Source organism: Rana temporaria, chromosome 4 (genome assembly GCF_905171775.1).
Source record: "Rana temporaria chromosome 4, aRanTem1.1, whole genome shotgun sequence".
NCBI lineage: Eukaryota > Metazoa > Chordata > Amphibia > Anura > Ranidae > Rana > Rana temporaria.
Window position 1 is genome coordinate 231,318,474 of NC_053492.1, and position 18,746 is coordinate 231,337,219.

General features: G+C 43.5%; 1 protein-coding gene across 8 annotated transcripts in view; it reads left to right on the plus strand.

Annotated features, from left to right (window-relative positions):
* Positions 1-18,746, plus strand: part of MYO6 (myosin VI) — a 344,822-nt gene that overhangs the window by 289,036 nt on the left and 37,040 nt on the right. For 4 of the 8 annotated variants that reach the window (XM_040349985.1, XM_040349987.1, XM_040349986.1 and 1 more), the window contains one exon: positions 2,833-2,993. In XM_040349985.1, the coding sequence (XP_040205919.1) occupies positions 2,833-2,993 (161 nt within the window). Of the gene's footprint in view, positions 1-2,832; positions 2,994-10,157; positions 10,200-10,616; positions 10,647-18,746 lie in introns of all 8 variants that reach the window. The other 4 variants (XM_040349981.1, XM_040349983.1, XM_040349982.1 and 1 more) reach the window with 2 other exon arrangements.

Below are 18,746 nucleotides of genomic sequence, written 5' to 3' on the forward strand. Positions count from 1 at the left end.
ACATGAAATTAACAAAGCCAGCCTTTCAAGCAGGAGTCCTACCTGGATGTGTATATAGTGAAAGACATCCGTTTCAATACAAAAAAATCTGGTGGTCATTCGGTGCTTACTAAAGTGTTACTGGAGATATACGTTATATTTTCCCTATGGCTGCTTTTTATTCATATCGAAACGCAAAAAGCCATAAGTTCCACCCAAATAGTGTGTTACTCCACCGTTCTGACACACAGCTTACAGTGTACGTAAAGATCAACCCTTCATTGTTCAGACATTTGTATTCTTTTTGAACTGTTTTGAATGTATTCAACAAATCTTCTAAGATTCTTAAAGAGACCCTGTAATGAATTTAAAAAAGCAACATTCTTACAAAATCCTAGGCAAATGTATCATATATTATTACTCTAAACTCTAGTATAAACCTCCCTGGGAGCCTGAAAGTGATGGCAGCGGCCTAAGCAGCAGCTCTGGTGGCTGAGAACAATTGTAAACATTCAGAGTAGGACACTGTGTATTGTTTCTCTGATGTCAGAATCCTGCATCTACCACGCTAGCAGTAGAGGAGGGCTCTTGTGCAGGCTCTGTCTTCTGCCGCGGGCTGTGTTCTCTCTCCACCTATTCCTTTCAGTACACAAGCTGCACGGACAGGAAGGATGAGGAGGAAAGGGAACACAGCCCGCACAGCCAAGTGCTAGAAATGTTAAAGAAAGGTGGAGAGAGGTGGGGAGAGCCGGAGGAGGCAGGGTTCTCTTTCTCGCTTTAGCTCCTGTATTCATGTAAACACAGCTGCCAGCTTCTGAATTCCGGAGCGCTGTAAGAGCATGACAGTGCTGAGTTTGTTTACCTGCCCCTACTGACACTTTTCTTCTGTCGTCTTACACCCTCTGGGTGAGCAAACTCTGAATCCGTCAGTGCAATCATATATGGACCTGGCAGCACCATTCCGAGTGTTGCCACAATCTGGCAGTAGCCTCTGTTAATAAAATGGCTAGATCCCGGTTTGATCTAGTTCAGTTTTAGGGTCCAAGGTCAGTTTGTTTTAGGTAGTTTAAAAAAAATTTTTTAGCATCATTGTGTTTTAGGTAGGATAAAAAAATCTCAAAATTCACATTGTTTCTGGGACCTACTATGGGTAAAAATTACAAAAACATACACATACAGTATGGGCTATCTCTGTGATGGGCACATGTAGGAGAATTTGGTTTGTTCTTTGGTGGTGGGTCATGGTAATGGTAAGAAATGTACCGTTTTACAATTTGGGCCAATTTTCCTTTTACAATAGAACAAAAATAGGAGATATCTATTGCTATTTACCACCATATGAAGGCCCAATTGTATTCTGAAAAAATTAAAAAATAAAGAAGGTCTAATTTACCTTGATACATTAAAGTGGTTCTAAAGGTAGACGGTTTGTTATCTTAATGCATTAAAATAACAAACCTGTGTGCAGCAGCCCCCTTAATACTTGGCTGAGACAGCAGCGGGCACCATTTTCTCCTGCTGCTGTCAATCAGTCGGTGAGCCGATGAGGGGAGAGAGGGGCGGGGCCAAGCTGGAGCTCCATGTCTGTATGGACACACAGAGCAGCGACTCGGCTCAGGTGCCCCTATGGTGCTCAGGGCAGGAGGGAGGGGCCAGTTGCGCTGGCAAGGGACCCAAGAGGAGGATCTGGGCTGCTCTGTGCAAAACCAACTGCACAGAGCAGGTAAGTATACACGTTTGTTATTTTTAAGCCAAAAAAAGACTTTAATATCACCTTAAATCATTTCGATGATATCTACAGTTTCAATAAAATGCCAAAGTTGCAGCATGGGTTTCAGGCGTTGATTTGTTTTACCTTTTGTCATGTAGGGGTTAAAGTGCTTTGCACCATAATGAAGTATTTGTTTGAATCACAGCAACCTCTAACTACTATACTCAGCCAGCATAATTTGAAGCCCTTGACTTTTAATTCTTGCTGTGCCAAGGATAATAATAATAATGGGGCAGTAAGCTGGTTTGTGTGTGTGTATGTAGGTAGGGGGTGACATCCAAACAATACAATTGCTTCATGATTGCCTGAAAATAAAAAAAATTATGATTGCCCAAAGCATAGCATATCATGAAGGTTCTATTTGCAATTTTGTATTCTGACCATTTTTTCAACTGAATGGTGTCTCAGGTTCATAGCCTTGTGCAATAGCCATGGCTCTTATAGTTTATCAGATGTGACATTTGCGCAAACCAGGATGGATATTTCTTCTCCTATGACACTCATAAATCATTATATTATGAAAGTTACTGGATATGGTCACCTCTCAGAAACTGTGGCTGTCTGGAGAGGGAGAATCACTGATGTGACAGTGTTTGGTAAAATATACTACATCTGTATTTCATTTGCTCTCCTTCTGCTTCAGTTGACTGGATAGAAAGTTGTTTCTTACAAATAACCATGCTTTAGAATGTTCAAATCAAACAACATATTATATCATTAATTATACGCAGCTTCATAATTTCAGCATTGAGGCTACATGTTCTATATTTTTTTGAAAGTTCCGTGAATTTAGAGTAGATTATCAGCTAAAATCGAACAGCATGCCACTGCTTGCTTTAGGGTTTCTTTTGATTAAAAAAAAAAACATAACAGTGGTATACTGGCACTGGCAAGATTTAGTGCATACTTTATCATTCAAAAGATCTAATGCTGTGATTAAAAGATGTAATGCTCTGATGTTCCTGATATTGTTTTTTATGCCCCCTGGTCTTTAAGTACCAGCTAAATAAAATAACTTCAATAATAACATGCATCATTATTAATGTAAAGTTCAAAATATCATTGTTCTTGTATACCTGCAGCTCGAGGTGGAGATGCAGATGGTGAGAGAACGAGAGGAGCAGTCACAACAGCAGACTATACTTGAACAAGAGCGAAGAGATCGGGAGCTTGCCATGAGAATTGCCCAGAGTGAGGCAGAGCTTATCAATGAGGAATTTAGTCCCGACTCTTCGTTACGCAGGTACTTATGTGCTTTGCATATATTTGTGTTTCCAAGGTTAGAGTATGTTTTCTGGGATATCTAAGCTATGACACTAGACATCCCTCTCCTGTATTGTATACAGTCATGTGAAAAGGTAAGTACACCTCATGGAAATTGTAGACCTTTTCCTATTCGAAATTCATTTCAAAAAGTGATTTCAGATTAGGATAATATACTTGAAAAACACATACGATTAACGTGGTGTATTCCTTTTCAATAAATTAACAAAAATCAAAAAGGTCGCTGGTTTGAATCCCAACCACAACACTAACCGCCTAGAGTTTGCATGTTCTCCCTGTGCCTGCGTGAGTTTCATTTGGATAATCTGGTTTCCTTCCACACTCCAAAGACACGCTGGTAGGTTGATTGGATCCTGTCTGAATATGAGTTAGGGACCTTAGATTGTAAGCGTCTTGAGGTTAGGAACTGATGTGACTGTATAATGTAAAGCGCTGTGTAAATTGACAGCACTATAGAAGTATCTTAAGAAAATAAATAAAATGCTGATTTGTCATATGTAGTAAGCACGCACACCCCTACGTTTACAACCACTTTAAATCTATGCAATTATTATCTGCCGTTCAGATTGGTTGACAATGATTAGAACCTCCTAAGGCTCGGTTGTGTGAATTGGATGCATTTTTAACCGCACCCAATTAGTGTAACATGTGAAATGGACTGGCTTTCGATGTAGCCAGTTCACACATGTGCGGGTCGGCTGGGGTGAAGTTTTAAGAAGGGTCCTTTGAGATTTTGGGTCTGGATTAGGTGCGATTTCGGGTAAAAATTTGCACCTGAACTGGTAAGCAGAACTGCACCAGACTGCCGCACTGAAACCGCAGCTGCATATTAGGGAGTATAAAAGTAGAACTTATTTTATTTAATACTCAGAAAATTGTGGTTGCCTAGGAGTCTTGCAAGAAATTTAAAAAGATCACAAAATGATTTAAAATCAATCATTCCGTGGTAAGCAAAATAATCTGCTTTAGATTTTTAGGAACTACCAATTTAAGGACTGGCCAGCCCAGCAAATTCATGCCGAGAACTCACCATCTGATGCTATAAAAGAAGTCTCCAAAACCCCAGAATTTCATTGCAGGATGTTGATTTAACTTTTGCAACAGCTGAAATCAAAGTGCATACATCTGCAATCGGAATAAGACTTGCATGAGAGGTGTAATAAGAAAAGATTACAGTTTTCCATTGAACATATGGGAAAATACCATGCCTTTTGGAACAATACACTGAAAGCCAGTGGCGGCTGGTGGTATTTTTTTTTGGGGGGGGGCAATCCATCCACTGCCAAACACCCCCCCTCCACTAACCCCATCTATGGTGAGGGCTTTCTCCGGGCGGCGCTTTACACTGCATTATCCTTCCTCTGCCTCACAGCGGCCCGGCTTCCCCTGCATGATGTCTCCGCCCTCCTAGGCCAATAGGATCGCTTCTCCTTTTCGGCCAATCAGGAAACGGGGCTCAAGACCCACTTCCTGATTGGCCGGGAGGAGAATCGGTGTGACAATAGCAAACATTAATTTGCTATTGTCACACAGCTAGGTGGGCTTTTTTGAAGCCTATTAGAGCCTCAGGCTCTAATTACATGCTTAAAAAATGACAGGCCATTGGAATTCATGCGCCCGGCGCCATGCATTTCGTTGAAGTGGCCAGACACATGGATAGGGAGGCGGCGCCCCTAATGAAAACTGATCAAAGATAGGGTTGTTTTAGTAACAGAGTAGATACATTTGTTACAAACCCAAGATGGCATTTCAGGAGAAAGAACCACATAAACTGTCAAGCATGATGGTGGAAATGTTTTAGTTTGGGTTGATTTGCGGCTTCAGGGTCAGGGTTTGGTCTTGTGTGAGGAGGATTGGTGGGTGAGGTAAGTATATCTCCACTGTCCTCTCCCCTGGAACAAAACAAGCAGTGAACCGCCCCACTGCAATGGCAAAAACATTTTTGACCGGCGTTCTGCTTTAAATAAAGATCGATATCCTGGTATATTAGCTTTGTGAATTGAGCCTTATGTGGACTATGTGCCTGGCATACACACATTATTTGCTGGGCAAAGAGAGAGGAAAACTGTGCAAACAGGGCTTGATGTCTTCAGCATTTATATTTGATAAACTGTTTCCACAGGATTTTCATTGTGATCACTAAAACGTATGCTAATAAAAAAAATGTAGAATGTTTGTTATATCCTCAAGCCTTTTTCTCAACACTTGTCATGTTTTTGCTATTCATTATTCTTTATTTGGTGAGAAGTAAATCAGGATGGAATTTCAAAGTTCTACCTTTGTTAGTGGAAAGGGCAGCAGAAAAAAAAATCACATCATTGTTATTTCTTGGGCTGATTTTTTTAATTAAAACCAGTTGAATACAATCTGACTTGGTACTTCCTAAACACATCACAATAGAAGTTTGTATCATAGCATTATTTCCTGTAGCTGGTGTGGCATAATTTGATATGGGGCCCCCATAGTTTGCCTTTGTTCCTGGCAGTACTGCCAGTGTAATGACAATGACCAGACAAACGATCTGGAGTTGTACATGGCTGCCTGTAGCCTGTTCCTTTTGTGCATACATTCCTGGTGCTTCACTTATACATTTCTTTTTATATCACTTATTTGACGGCTCTACAACAGAGTTATTCAACTTTTGAAAGTCACTTTGTTGAGCAGTCGTTTTAAATTCTAGCACTTGTGTGCGGAATTATTTCTTGCACATTATACAGAGCCTGAAGCCAGTTTTCAGTGAATATATTAACCTTATAGCATCATCTGCTCTGGATCTCCCAGTACAAAGCAAAGATGATTTAATCTCTACACTTCTTAGCCCCCCTCTTGTCTTGATAAAAGAAAAGACAGTACATCTGTAAGCTTCTGAGCACCAAGGGGACTCAATTAGGTGGAATGTAGTTTACAAGGATTCATGTTTTTCTCTCTGTTTACTTATTTAAACTTTTGACGTGGTTTATGCTGTAGGTTTGCATTGTTGTCCTTGGAATATATACCTGTCTCTGGGACTATGTACCACACTGTGATGACCGTGCTATCTTCACAATTTTGTCCATTTTTATTATGCCATGTTGTGTCTTTTATTGCCGTAACGTTCCTGTTTTCACTGGTAAAGCGTGCTTGTATGGCCACATTTCCTGCTTATCCAAGTGGAATGAAAGGGGTGTTCTAAATGTGCCTGCAGATTTTAAATTGAAGCCAACCATGACTGCATGACTTGGCTCACAGCTGATATTTTTATTTTCTAAACATGGAAGTTAGTGTAGTGCCCTCTACATAGGTAGGTGCTAGATTAGGTGTTTTTTTTTTTTTTTTTGTGAGTGTAGGCAAATTTTAGCAGCTAATGATTCACTAGACTGTCACTGCCTTTGAGGGAGCTCTCCAGTCTGGGAAGGGTGACCTTGTGCCTGGGCTCGGTTGCAGGACGAAGCCCTCTAGGAAATTGTGGAGGCTTTGAACAGGAAGCGCAGGAGGAGCAAGAGAGGACAGCAGGAGCTAGTGCTGTCGGGCAAGTCCTCAGGAGGGAACCTCCAGTTGCAGTCAGGCGGACTGGGGAGGCATGCTTGAGAGGACTGGGAGCATGCAGTCAGAGAGGGATGTAGAGCCAGTAGTGAGGAATGCAATATCATGGGCAATGAATTCAGGCAGTTGCAGCCAGAAGGGCCGGCAGGGCCTGAAGAGGGCTGACTGGGAGAAGTAGTCCACCAGTAGGACAGCTAGCACTAATGACTTTTTATTTCTTGCTACACCAAAAGGGCCCTAGGTCCCTGCCTGCAAAAGGCAATTGCGAAGGCCTGGCTGAGCAAGTGTCAGGCCTAAACATGTGCTAGCTGCTCCTGGGAGATATGCAGTTGTGCAGGAGGAAGGAAGAGGAATAGTCTGTAAGGAAGGAAAGTGCTGGAGTAGTAACTTGTACAGAGAAGTGTATATAGTTGTCCCAATTGATTGATATACAATCTGCCGAATGATTGATATACATTTTTTCATAATTTTCTTACCCCATCCAAGTTTAATTCCCTAATAAAAATAACAAAAAACAAGCACATGGTCTGTTTTCTGCCTGAGAGTGACTGAGGAGTGAACGCCGGGCTGGGCAGGGTGACAGGTGGGCCACTTCACTTTGTACAAACTATGGGGGTACTGCTACATTTACATCAAGTGAACTTTCAAGAGGGAGTGCTGAAGGCCTTTTGTTTTATAAAAGAAACAATATCAATCAGCCAGGAAAATCTGTCGCAGCAAAATTTTCCCTAACACGCTCATCCAGGGTTGTGGAGGGTCCTGCATAGATATCATGGTTTTCTGATCTGACCATAAATTGCTTTATCTAGTCAACATTATTTATTGCTTATGGTTACCCTTAGATTTTACTGTGACATTTTAATAATTTCAAACTAGGTATGATTAAAGAGCCTCTGTTTTCACCTGGAAAACGGTTTCCCATAGACGAGAACTTGTAAGGCCGCGTACACACGGTCGTTCCAAACCGATGAGAATGGTCCAAACCGACCGTGTGTATGGCCCATCGGTCTGTTGTCCTGCGGTCCAAAATTTTAAAACATGCTTTAAAATCGAACCGATGGACCGCTGCCCGATCGGTCCAAACCGATGGTTAGTACACAAAAGCATCGGTTCAAAACCCGCGCATGCTCAGAATCAAGTCGACGCATGCTTGGAAGCATTGAACTTCGTTTTTTTCAGCACGTCGCGTGTTTTACGCCACTGCGTTCTGACACAGCTGGAATTTGAACTGATGGTGTGTACACATATCAGGCCGTCAGGCCACTTCAGCGGTGAACCGATGGAAATGGCCCGTCGGACCCCAAGATGGTGGTGGCTGCATTAGTTTTCTTTTTTTTTTTTGGTTTTGTTCACTCTGTTTTCACCTACTGATCTGGCCAGTAATGCACCTCCTATATTGCAGTGCCCTCTCTGGATGAAGGAGCATAGGGTTATATTAGGACAGCAGCATTGTCTAGTGCAGGGGTCTCCAAACTTTCTAGGTAAAGGGTCAGTTTACTGTTCTTCAGACTTTAAGGGGCCATACTGTGGCTAGTGGGAGTACACAATGGTCTAAATGAAAGGAATGGTGCCCCATCATTGCTGTCACTGGGAGGAACTGTACCCCATTAATGTTGTCAGTGGGATGAACAGTGTTTAATCATTGGTGTCATTTGGAGGAATGGTGCTCCATCACTGAATGCATGTACCCCCACTGTAGAGACGCTTATAAATTCAGTAGTGTTTAGGACTGCAAGCATACACAGAGTGCCATGAAGAGGCCTTGCAGCTTGCGCATGCGTTTTCAAATGCGTGCTAACTAAACCCATGTTTTTAATGCAGACTGTTGAACGAGTTAATTTGGCTGGTCAGCAGACTGGTTGGTGAGCTGAGCTATGGAATGTTCTTTTTTTGTCTTTTATGCATTTGCCCTTCTATGTATGTGCTCCTTGCTGTGAAAGCTAGTTATAGATGGGGGCAGGGGCCATTTGTTTGGTACAGGTATAATCATCAAACCGATTTAGGCAGAATATATCTGCAGAGCAGTTTTATTGGTTGCCGTGATTGAGCAAGACCAGATAAGATGACTGTATCCCTTCCTAATGTATGGCAGAGAGAATTGTATGCATGCTAATAATGCCTGTTTGTCATCCTGATTATACCGAAAAGCGAAAGTCTATTAGTAAACAATTAATATTTATAGTTCTTAATTTGCTTGAGTCTCATTAGCAACTTCAATGAAAGAAGATTAGAGTTCTGTTGTTCAGTATGACTTTGTAAGTGGTGTGATGAGGTTGCTTTCTGTCTAATTTCTAAACTACAAATTCCTGGTTTTCTAACATTAATGAAGATAGGAGAATATTAAGCACATTTCATAAGTAAGAGAACAAATTTCTTCCCAAAGGACAGAAGACCTGAAAGAATACATTTCTGGAAATTCTGCCTTAAAGTGGTTGTAAACCTAAGATATAAAATATGAACAATGCATATCCCTCCATAGTGTACTTGTCTCAATCCAGAGCACCAAGTGTAATTTATGTCTGCTGTCTCTTTCCTCTGATATGAACATGAATCACTTCTGACAAGTTTTCCTGACAGAGAGAAGAATGGGGACAGGAGAGGGAACTTCAGTTGATTGACAGCCTCAGCTTTCTCCCTCAAATCAGCTCTCAGAGCTCTCATCACTGATGTCTGCTCTTTGAAAGAATCTAGGGGAAAGATGGCTGTACATGAACAGGTACAGCTTATGTAGGAAGATTTGTGCATCGCCAGAGCCCAGCCACTTCACTGGGTATATCTAAGGGTTTACAACCACTTTAACTTTGTCACTGCAAGCATGCTGAACGAGAGCATTTGTGCAAAGACCACATAGCAGAGTCGTTCTGAACACTTATCCCAGATTTATTAAATAGATTCCACTTCTTAACTTTCTTAGGCTCTGTTCACATCTTGGCGTATCAGGTGACAATCGCAGTAAAATCGTGCAAACAGAATCGTGGGATGCCAGTCGTTCAAAAGAAGCTCCACCTGCGATACCATATGCAGAGATGTGAACGGAGCCTAATGCTGCAGACAGACGATCGGACATCAATCGCATCTCCCCACCATGGTCTTGCGCACCAACATCCTCTCACCGCCCTTAATGGGAGCTATAGTTGACAGTGTGGATATGGCAGCAGTCCTGAACCGAATGCAGTCGCCACTATGCTTGATCACATATTCGCTGACAGTTGACATACACAGGAAGCCCCACTCGGCTGCCGGGGAAGCCAGCGCTGTGCTTGGAGTCCCTTTGTGTGTTTACTGGGGAGGCAATAAAACAATAACCACAGAAAGTCTGGGCATGGTGTCATTACCCAGATGTCAAGTTAATATTGTGGGTTAAATTCCCAGGAAAAAGTTGTTATTCACTGAATCTTGCTTTTTGAGTAGCCCTTCAGTTAAATGTTTTTTATTTATTTTTTACAGTCAGTATTTCCTTATTTCCTTATTACATGCCGTGTTGTATACCAAGAAGAATTTATATGCAAATGGCCTGATTATATGACACTGCTCCTTGGTGTAATTGGTTGTATTTAACGCAACATATTTTTTATACTTGCCTTGAACTTTATTTCTGCAGCATAAAAACAGACCTCATTCAGCCATCTGCAGCTCATGCCAAGTAAGGAAAGATGCCTCCTCCTGCATTCTTTTTTTTGATTCTGTGCATGTGTGATTTTTTTTTTTTTTTACCAAAATTGAAATGTAAAATTCCTAATATATAAGTAATAATGAAGAAGCTCTTAGAGAATTCACAATTTCAATTGAATTAAATTCTTTGCAGGGGGTTCTGGAAATAATTGATAACGAGAGTGAATCTTAATTATTGCTAATTTTATTTTTTCCTAATGTTATTCATTGGTCAAGTTGAAAAGATGAAAGTGAACTGTAAAATATAATTTGCTATGTTCAGACAAAGACTTTATTATACTCAATCAAAGAGGATGAGATGCATGCAGGGGATTATCACATCTGAGACTAGCAAAAAATAATAATTTTATGAAACAGTTTAAATTTGTTTATTTTGTCTTCTTTTCAGGGCTGGTGAAGGAAAAGGCAACATGACAATGTATGTTTTTTTGTATAATCTGCTGATTTTCTTTAGAATAACCTATTGGATTTCTTTTGTGCATACAATTTTTAGTACCGTATTTTCCGGCGTATAAGACGACTTTCTGGATGCAAAAACATGCATCCAAAGTCGGGGGTCTTCTTATAATCCGGGTACGGTCTCAGTACTCACTTTTTTTTCCAGCGGTGACGGTCTCCCATGCTGCGAGCGTGAATGATTTCAAAGCCGCGCCTTCTCTTCAGAGTGTTCTGTGATAGGAGGAACACAAATCTTCCCAGCAGCGCCTCTGTTCTGTGTGCCTCCTATCACAGATGCCTTCTCATCCTCGGATGAGATGAGAAGACGTCCGTGATAGGCGGAAAACAGAACAGAGGCGCTGCTGGGAAAATTTGTGTTCCGCCTATCACAGAACACTCTGAAGAGAAGGCGCGGCTTTGAAATCATTCACGCTCGCAGCATGGGAGACTGTCACCGCTGGAAAAAAAAAGTGAGTGTTTGCGGTCAGACACAGTGGGGGCAAGTGATGGCACAGCAGAGAGGGGCAAGTGATGGCACAGCAGAGAGGGGCAAGTGATGGCACAGCAGAGAGGGGCAAGTAATGGCACAGTAGAGAGGGGCAAGTGATGGCACAGCAGAGAGGGGCAAGTGATGGCACAGCAGAGAGGGGCAAGTGATGGCACAGCAGAGAGGGGCAAGTGATGGCACAGCAGAGAGGGGCAAGTGATGGCACAGCAGAGAGGGGCAAGTGATGGCACAGCAGAGAGGGGCAAGTGATGGCACAGCAGAGAGGGGCAAGTGATGGCACAGCAGAGAGGGGCAAGTGATGGCACAGCAGAGAGGGGCAAGTGATGGCACAGCAGAGAGGGGCAAGTGATGGCACAGCAGAGAGGGGCAAGTGATGACACAATGAGAGGCAGGTGAGGGGCAAGTGATGACACAATGAGAGGCAGGTGAGGGGCAAGTGATGACACAATGAGAGGCAGGTGAGGGGCAAGTGATGACACAATGAGAGGCAAGTGAGGGGCAAGTGATGACACAATGAGAGGCAAGTGAGGGGCAAGTGATGGTACAGTGAGGGGCAAGTGATGGTACAGTGAGGGGCAAGTGATGGTACAGTGAGGGGCAAGTGATGGTACAGTGAGGGGCAAGTGATGGTACAGTGAGGGGCAAGTGATGGCAATGTGGGGGCATGTAATGTAATGGCACAGTGAGATTTGAAAAAGCCTGTTTCTGTCAGTGGTTCTGGCTACCCCTCAGCTTCCAGAAGACTAGTAAGAAGGGGGTAGTCCTATACAGTAAGTATATCCCAAAATCAACATTTTTCCTGGAAAATCAGGGGGTCGTCTTATACGCCGAGTCGTCTTATACGCCGGAAAATGCGGTATATTTCTTCATGTTATAGAGGGTCACGTGAATTTTCACTAATCTTCCAGGAATATTGTAGAGGTTTGAGATTTCTGCTGCTTTTGTTTTGGGGGTACAAGTAGAGTGAGCAGGGCACATGAAGTATTGCATATTACTCACTGGATGATAGGTGATTAAACATTGCCCCTCTTTATATATTGGTATAACAGTTTAGTCCAAAATATATGTTCTGTTTAAATAACCTAATTTCTTCTGTTGTATCTTAGATTCATACACAAAGATTCTAAATTGTAGTGTAAAGGATGTGCTTTTTGAGGCGCAACTATTACATAAAATATATTTATTTTATTGTAAACAAATTTAAAAACAAGCTAATATGCCATACAACATTTTATAAAAAGAACGATGATACAATTGTATCCATTAGTTTCATCATAACATTCTATGATAGTAGTATAGACATGTGCTGGTCTTATGTGACCTGATGCGTTTCATGGACTAAATCCACTTCCTTAGGAGCCGCCAGCCTATTAAGTATCAAATGGGTCTAGAAAAAGAATATACATTACTAGGGTTGTCCCGATACCACTTTTTTAGGACTGAGTACAAGTACCGATACTTTTTTTCAAGTAGTCGCCGATACCGAATACCGATACTTTTTTTAATGTGTCCCCAAATGCAGCCATGTCTCCCCACAAATGCAGCCATGTCCCCCCACAGATGCAGCCATGTCCCCCCCATATCCAGCCATGTCCCCCCCATATCCAGCCATGTCCCCCCCATATATGCAGCCATGTCCCCCCCCATATCCAGCCATGTCCCCCCCATATGCAGCCATGTCCCCCCATTATCCAGCCATCTGTCTCCCCCCCATCCAGCCATCTGTCTCCCCCCCATCCAGCCATGTGTCTCCCCCCATCCAGACATGTGTCTCCCCCCATCCAGCCATGTGTCTCCCCCCCATCCAGCCTTGTGTCTCCCCCCCATCCAGCCTTGTGTCTCCCCCCATCCAGCCTTGTGTCTCCCCCCCATCCAGCCTTGTGTCTCCCCCCCATCCAGCCTTGTGTCTCCCCCCCCATCCAGCCTTGTGTCTCCCCCCCCATCCAGCCTTGTGTCTCCCCCCCCATCCAGCCTTGTGTCTCCCCCCCCATCCAGCCATCTGTCTCCCCCCCATCCAGCCATCTGTCTCCCCCCCATCCAGCCATCTGTCTCCCCCCATCCAGCCATCTGTCTCCCCCCATCCAGCCATGTGTCTCCCCCCCATCCAGCCATGTGTCTCCCCCCCATGTGTCTCCCCCCCATCCAGCCATCTGTCTCCCCCCATCCAGCCATGTGTCTCCCCCCCCCCCATCCAGCCATCTGTCTCCCCCCCCATCCAGCCATCTGTCTCCCCCCCCATCCAGCCATCTGTCCCCCCCATCCAGCCATCTGTCTCCCCCCCCATCCAGCCATCTGTCTCCCCCCCCATCCAGCCATCTGTCTCCCCCCCCATCCAGCCTTGTGTCTCCCCCCCATCCAGCCTTGTGTCTCGCCCCCATCCAGCCATGTGTCTCCCCACCATCCAGCCATCTGTCTCCCCCCCATCCAGCCATGTGTCTCCCCCCCATGTGTCTCCCCCCCATCCAGCCTTGTGTCTCCCCCCCATCCAGCCATGTTTCCCCCCATATGCAGCCATGGCCCGCTTACCTGCTACCGCCGACTGTGTACAGTACTACGGCCAGGAACATTACAGCTTTGAATAGCTTTAATGATTGGAGCCGCGCTGCGTGTATAGACACTCCCCCTCGCTCGGGATTGGACAGTTCACCCGAGCAAGGGGGAGTGTCTATGCGCGGCGCCAATCATTACAGCTATTCAAAGCTGTAATGTTCCCGCCCGTATTACACAGTCGGCGGTAGCGGGGATGCGGCGTAACGGCGGCGGATCGCGGCGGTGGTTTGCGGCTCCGGTGGCGGCGGCGGGGGGGTTAAGTATTCTATTTGTGTATCGGGGCAGGGTATCGGCGTCTGAGTACCGCCGAAAAAACTCGGAATCGGTCCCGATACCGATACTAGTATCGGTATCGGGACAACCCTATACATTACCATATATTATATTCATGTAGCACCTATATGACCTAAAGACCGAACCACCCAGTATGCACCAGAGTCAGGGAAATGAGAGGGAAGTAAACCAGGGTGTGCGGCCTAAAGGGGAAGCTAAAAGCAAAGGGAGAATGTCCCATAGCTCCAAAAACAATAATCCAATGACTAGGGAAGTCAGAACAAACATGGAGATCACTGTATCTAAATAAAAGCTACAGGCCAGTTTTCAAATGCGTGTCAATGCAAGAAAATAACTTTTTTTTATAGCATCCTATGGGCTCCTCGAGTATACACTAGAGGTGTCTAGCAGGAAAAATGAATCTATTCAAACCAATTGCTCAAATTATATTGTACTAAATTGCTAACATAAAAAGCAAAAACCACCCAAAAAGTACTGATGATTACCTGATCTTAGAAGGTAGGAACTCCTTGTCTTTCGCTATCTGAGCTTTCTTCTAGCCCAATTTTTTTTTTTAAGTTAACTGCAGTTGATGTAACAACTGGTATTGTCGGGATCTATTCAAGTTACAATGCAGTGCGACTATCCTTCAGTATCCTTCAGTAGGGCCTGTAATCCTGCAAACATAACAAAGCTAAACATCACAGTGTGCTTACTTACTATCTTATCTATAGGTGGCCATAGTATGTGCATATCTTCTACTAAAAGTCTGCACACAAGGAGATTAATATTTATTATACAGGATTTATATAGCACAAACAGGTTACGCAGCATTTTACAATATGAAGGGGAGACAGTGCAGTTACAATACAATAAAATACAAGTGGGTTAAGAGGGCACTACTCATGAGAGCTTACATTCTAATAGGGTGGGACAAGTGGTAAAAAAGGTTGTAACTGTTGGGGATGAGCTGATGGAAGTGATAACATTTTAATTGGAGGCATGATAGGCTTCCCTGAAGAGATGAGTTTTCAGGGATCGTTTCAAAGGCAGCCAGAATAGGAGATAGCCAGATAGATTGGGGGAAAGCGTTCCAGAGGTTGGGAGAGGCTCTGGAGAAGTCTTGAAGATGAGCATGGGAGGAGGAGACAAGGAGCTTTAGAGCAGAAAGTCTTGAGAGGAGCGGACAGGATGGTTTGGGTGATATTTGGAGACAAGATTGGTAATGTTGCTCGGGGCAGAATTGTGAATGGCTTTATATGTTGGTAGTATGAATTTAATTTGCTGTGCGATCAGAAGCCAGTGTAGGGATTGGTAGAGAGGGGTGGCAGACACTGAGCAGTTGGTAAAGTAGATGAGTCTGGCAGCAGCATTCATGATAGACTGAAGGGATGGCCTATGGAGGGGTAGGCCTATGAGAAGGCAGTTGCAAAAGTCAAGGCGAGAAAAAACAAGGGAGTAGTGAGTATCTTGGAGGTTTCATTAGTTAGAAAGGGGTGAATTTTAGAGATGTTATGGTGGTGAAGTCTACAAGCTTTTGACAACAATTGTATTTGGTGCTGAAAGGACAGGTCAGAGTCTAGGATTACATCTAGTACGTTGGCGTGAGGGGTGGGATTGATGGTTGCATTATTGACTTTGATGAAAAAGTCATGGAGGGGGGCACGGGCAGGGAAGGGCAAATTATTGGCTCAGATGTAGAGAATTTTTGTTTTAAGGAAGTGGTGCAACATCCATGCTGATATGTCTGTTAGTAAATTAGTAATGTGAGAGGAAACTGAAGGAGTGAGGTGAAGAGTAGACAAATAGATTTGGGTGTCATCAGCATAGAGATGGTATTATTAGCCGAAGGAGGGTCATCAAGTGAGCAAGGAGGAGGTGTAGTTGGAGAAGGGGTCCAAGAACAGAGACTTGGGGGACCCCTACAGAAAGAGGAAGTGGAGAGGAAGATACAGAGTTGTAGGTAACACTGAAGAAGCACTGTGATAGGTAGGAGAAGAAACAGGATAGAGCAGAATCTTGGATGCCAAGGGAACAAAGTTTATTAAGAAGGAGCGGGTGGTCAACAGTATTGAAGGCTGCAGATAGGTCAAGTAGTAGAAGCATGGAGTAGTGGTCATTGGTTAAAGCAGTGAGTTTTAGTTGGGCAGTTTCTGTAGAGTGTCAGACTGTAAGGTGTCCAGAAGGTTTTTTTCAATAAGGTAAGAGCTCAGATGATTGTAGACTAAGCGTTCTAAATGTTTAGAGGTGAATGGGAGCAATGTGATGGGTCTTATTTTGTTTTGGTTAGTGGGGGTCCAATGAGGGCTTTTTAAGTATGGGAGTGATCTGTGCATGTTTTAGAGGGTAGGGGAAGGTGCCAGTAGAGCTGGAGAGATTAAAGATGTGAGGGAGCATAGGATAGAGTAAGAGGGTGACTGTAGTAGTAGCTAGGGAACAGGATCCAGGGGACAATTAGTTAGGTGGGCATTTGAGAAAAAATTTTTGTAACCTCTTTAGTAGTAGCCAGGTCAAAAGACCTTTGGATGGAGCTAAGGATCCAGGAGCCCTGTAAGGACATTGCCCCCTTAATGGGGCACCGATGGCTGATTACATTGCGGTGTCCGGGTGAACCAAGATGGCCGTGGCATACACGGGTATGCTAGATTCCCAAATGGCAACTTGCATATAAAAGAAAAAAGCTTTGACAAAGAAGCTATTACCGTCTCTAAAACATGTTGGCCACGCCCACTTCCTGGCCCAGGCACTGGCGTTCTGCGAACCCCGGAGGCATCGGGTTTTCTGGAACACAGTGGTGTTTCTGGCAGTCCTTCATCTGACTGAGCAATGAATGCTTTGGACTTTACAGATATTTTCATGCTGTGATCTTCCTGCCTCCGACGTGTCTCATGAGCGCAATTCTTTCGTTTATATGTAAGTTGCCGTTTGCCTAATAAATTATGTTTAATGCTGCACTTAAAGTGGTGCACTTTGTTTTTGATAATTGCAGAGGTTCCTTTGCATCTCCTAGGAGGTGCCTTCCGATTGGTGCTTTGTGTTTCCCTCCCCCCCAATATCACTTGCACTACTTGCCTGCTTTGGCTCATGAACTCAGCCATCACCTATCCTTTGCACCATCTACTATAGACTATAGTTCTATTATACCAGTGTTTAGCCCAAAACATGGAGCATGTACAAGATCTTCACAAACATACTTCCATGCAAGCTATTTCACTTTCCTCAGTTCCATTATGGACTCAATATTATATTTATTGTATATGTAAATATCATTTTTTTGCAATACTGTTTCAATTTAGGGTGATTTAAAGTATTCATCATGCGTTCTTATAGAAGGGTGAAGTTGTAAAGTATGTTGTCAGCAATATTTTTGCAGTACTTTGAAAATGGTGTTCGTTACTTAAAAGCTTTGCGGCAGAAGTGACAGTGGGTTACAAAATGCGCACAAATAACATGTAATGTGAAACATACTATGTCCAGGAAATGACATTTTAATGGCTCAACAAAACAGTGCTGACATCTTTTATGTTCATGAAAATGACCTCCAGAGTACATGACACTTGAACTGCAGCTGGCTTCTTTATCACAAGAGCCAATCAAGAACTGAGTGTGTATAATACACTCTCCAGAGAATGTTGAAAATCTCTTTAAAAGCACTCCAAATTGTCCTTTATACAGCCCCCTTAGCCTCTTAAGCTTCTTAGTCTATATAAAACATGGTTGGTGATTCTAAAAATGCAGATAAACCAGAAAGTTATTTTCACAGAGTATCACCTTCTTAACTATGCAACATTTACTGATGCTCAAAAATATTGTAGTTGCTACATATGTTTCCCTGATCCTGTCTATATGATTGATGTGCTAGCATCTAACATGCTAAAGCAGGAATTTCGAAGAACATTTAAAACCGTTAAGCAACAGTATGCTAAAAGAATAGATTGTAAGGAAGCTGCCATTGCCGAGTTCTTTGTACGTAATGCGTATCATCCTTTTAGTTTATGGGAGGTCATCAACAAGGCATACAAATCCGAAGGTTATCTAAAACTCTGACAAGGTCCTCTATGTACAGGATTTATTTAAAGGCCAACTCTACATTTTACTTCATATTACACTCGCATGTAGGGTGTAGCAAGTTGCTAAGCAAACCCCCCCCACTACCAGAACATTCCCTCTCCCTGTGACAACGTGGAGGGGTTCTGCAGTCGCTGTCACTTTTGAAGTCGGAGAGATATCTGTGATGAATGAACTATAAGGCTACTTTCACACTGAGGGCCTGCAAAGCGGCCTGAAAGAGCTTTGAGGGCTTTCACGCAGGAGTGGTGCGCTGGCAAGGATGGTTAAAAAAATGTCCTGCTAGCCGTATATTTGAGGTGCTGGAGGAGCGCTGTTTAAATCGCTCCTAAAGCGCCCCTGCCCATTAAAATCAATGGGCAGCGCCGGCAAAGAACCGCTGCAGGTTAAAAGCGCTGCAAACACCATGGTAAAGCGCTAAAAATGGCTTTACCGACGACTCCCCCACCACCCCAGTGTGAAAGTAGCCTAAATCTTGTCTGTCACCACGGCAGATGGACTTGTAGTTTTCAATTGAATACATGTGCAGTAATCACCAAATTCATAGTTCATTGACTATTCCCCCAGCTCTCTAACTGAAACCCTGTATGGGCAGAGAGCTGGAAGAAGAGTCTGGAGGCACTGCCGTCCTGTACTTTTGCAAAAATATGTGCATTTATTATTTTTAGGTAAACTTTGGGG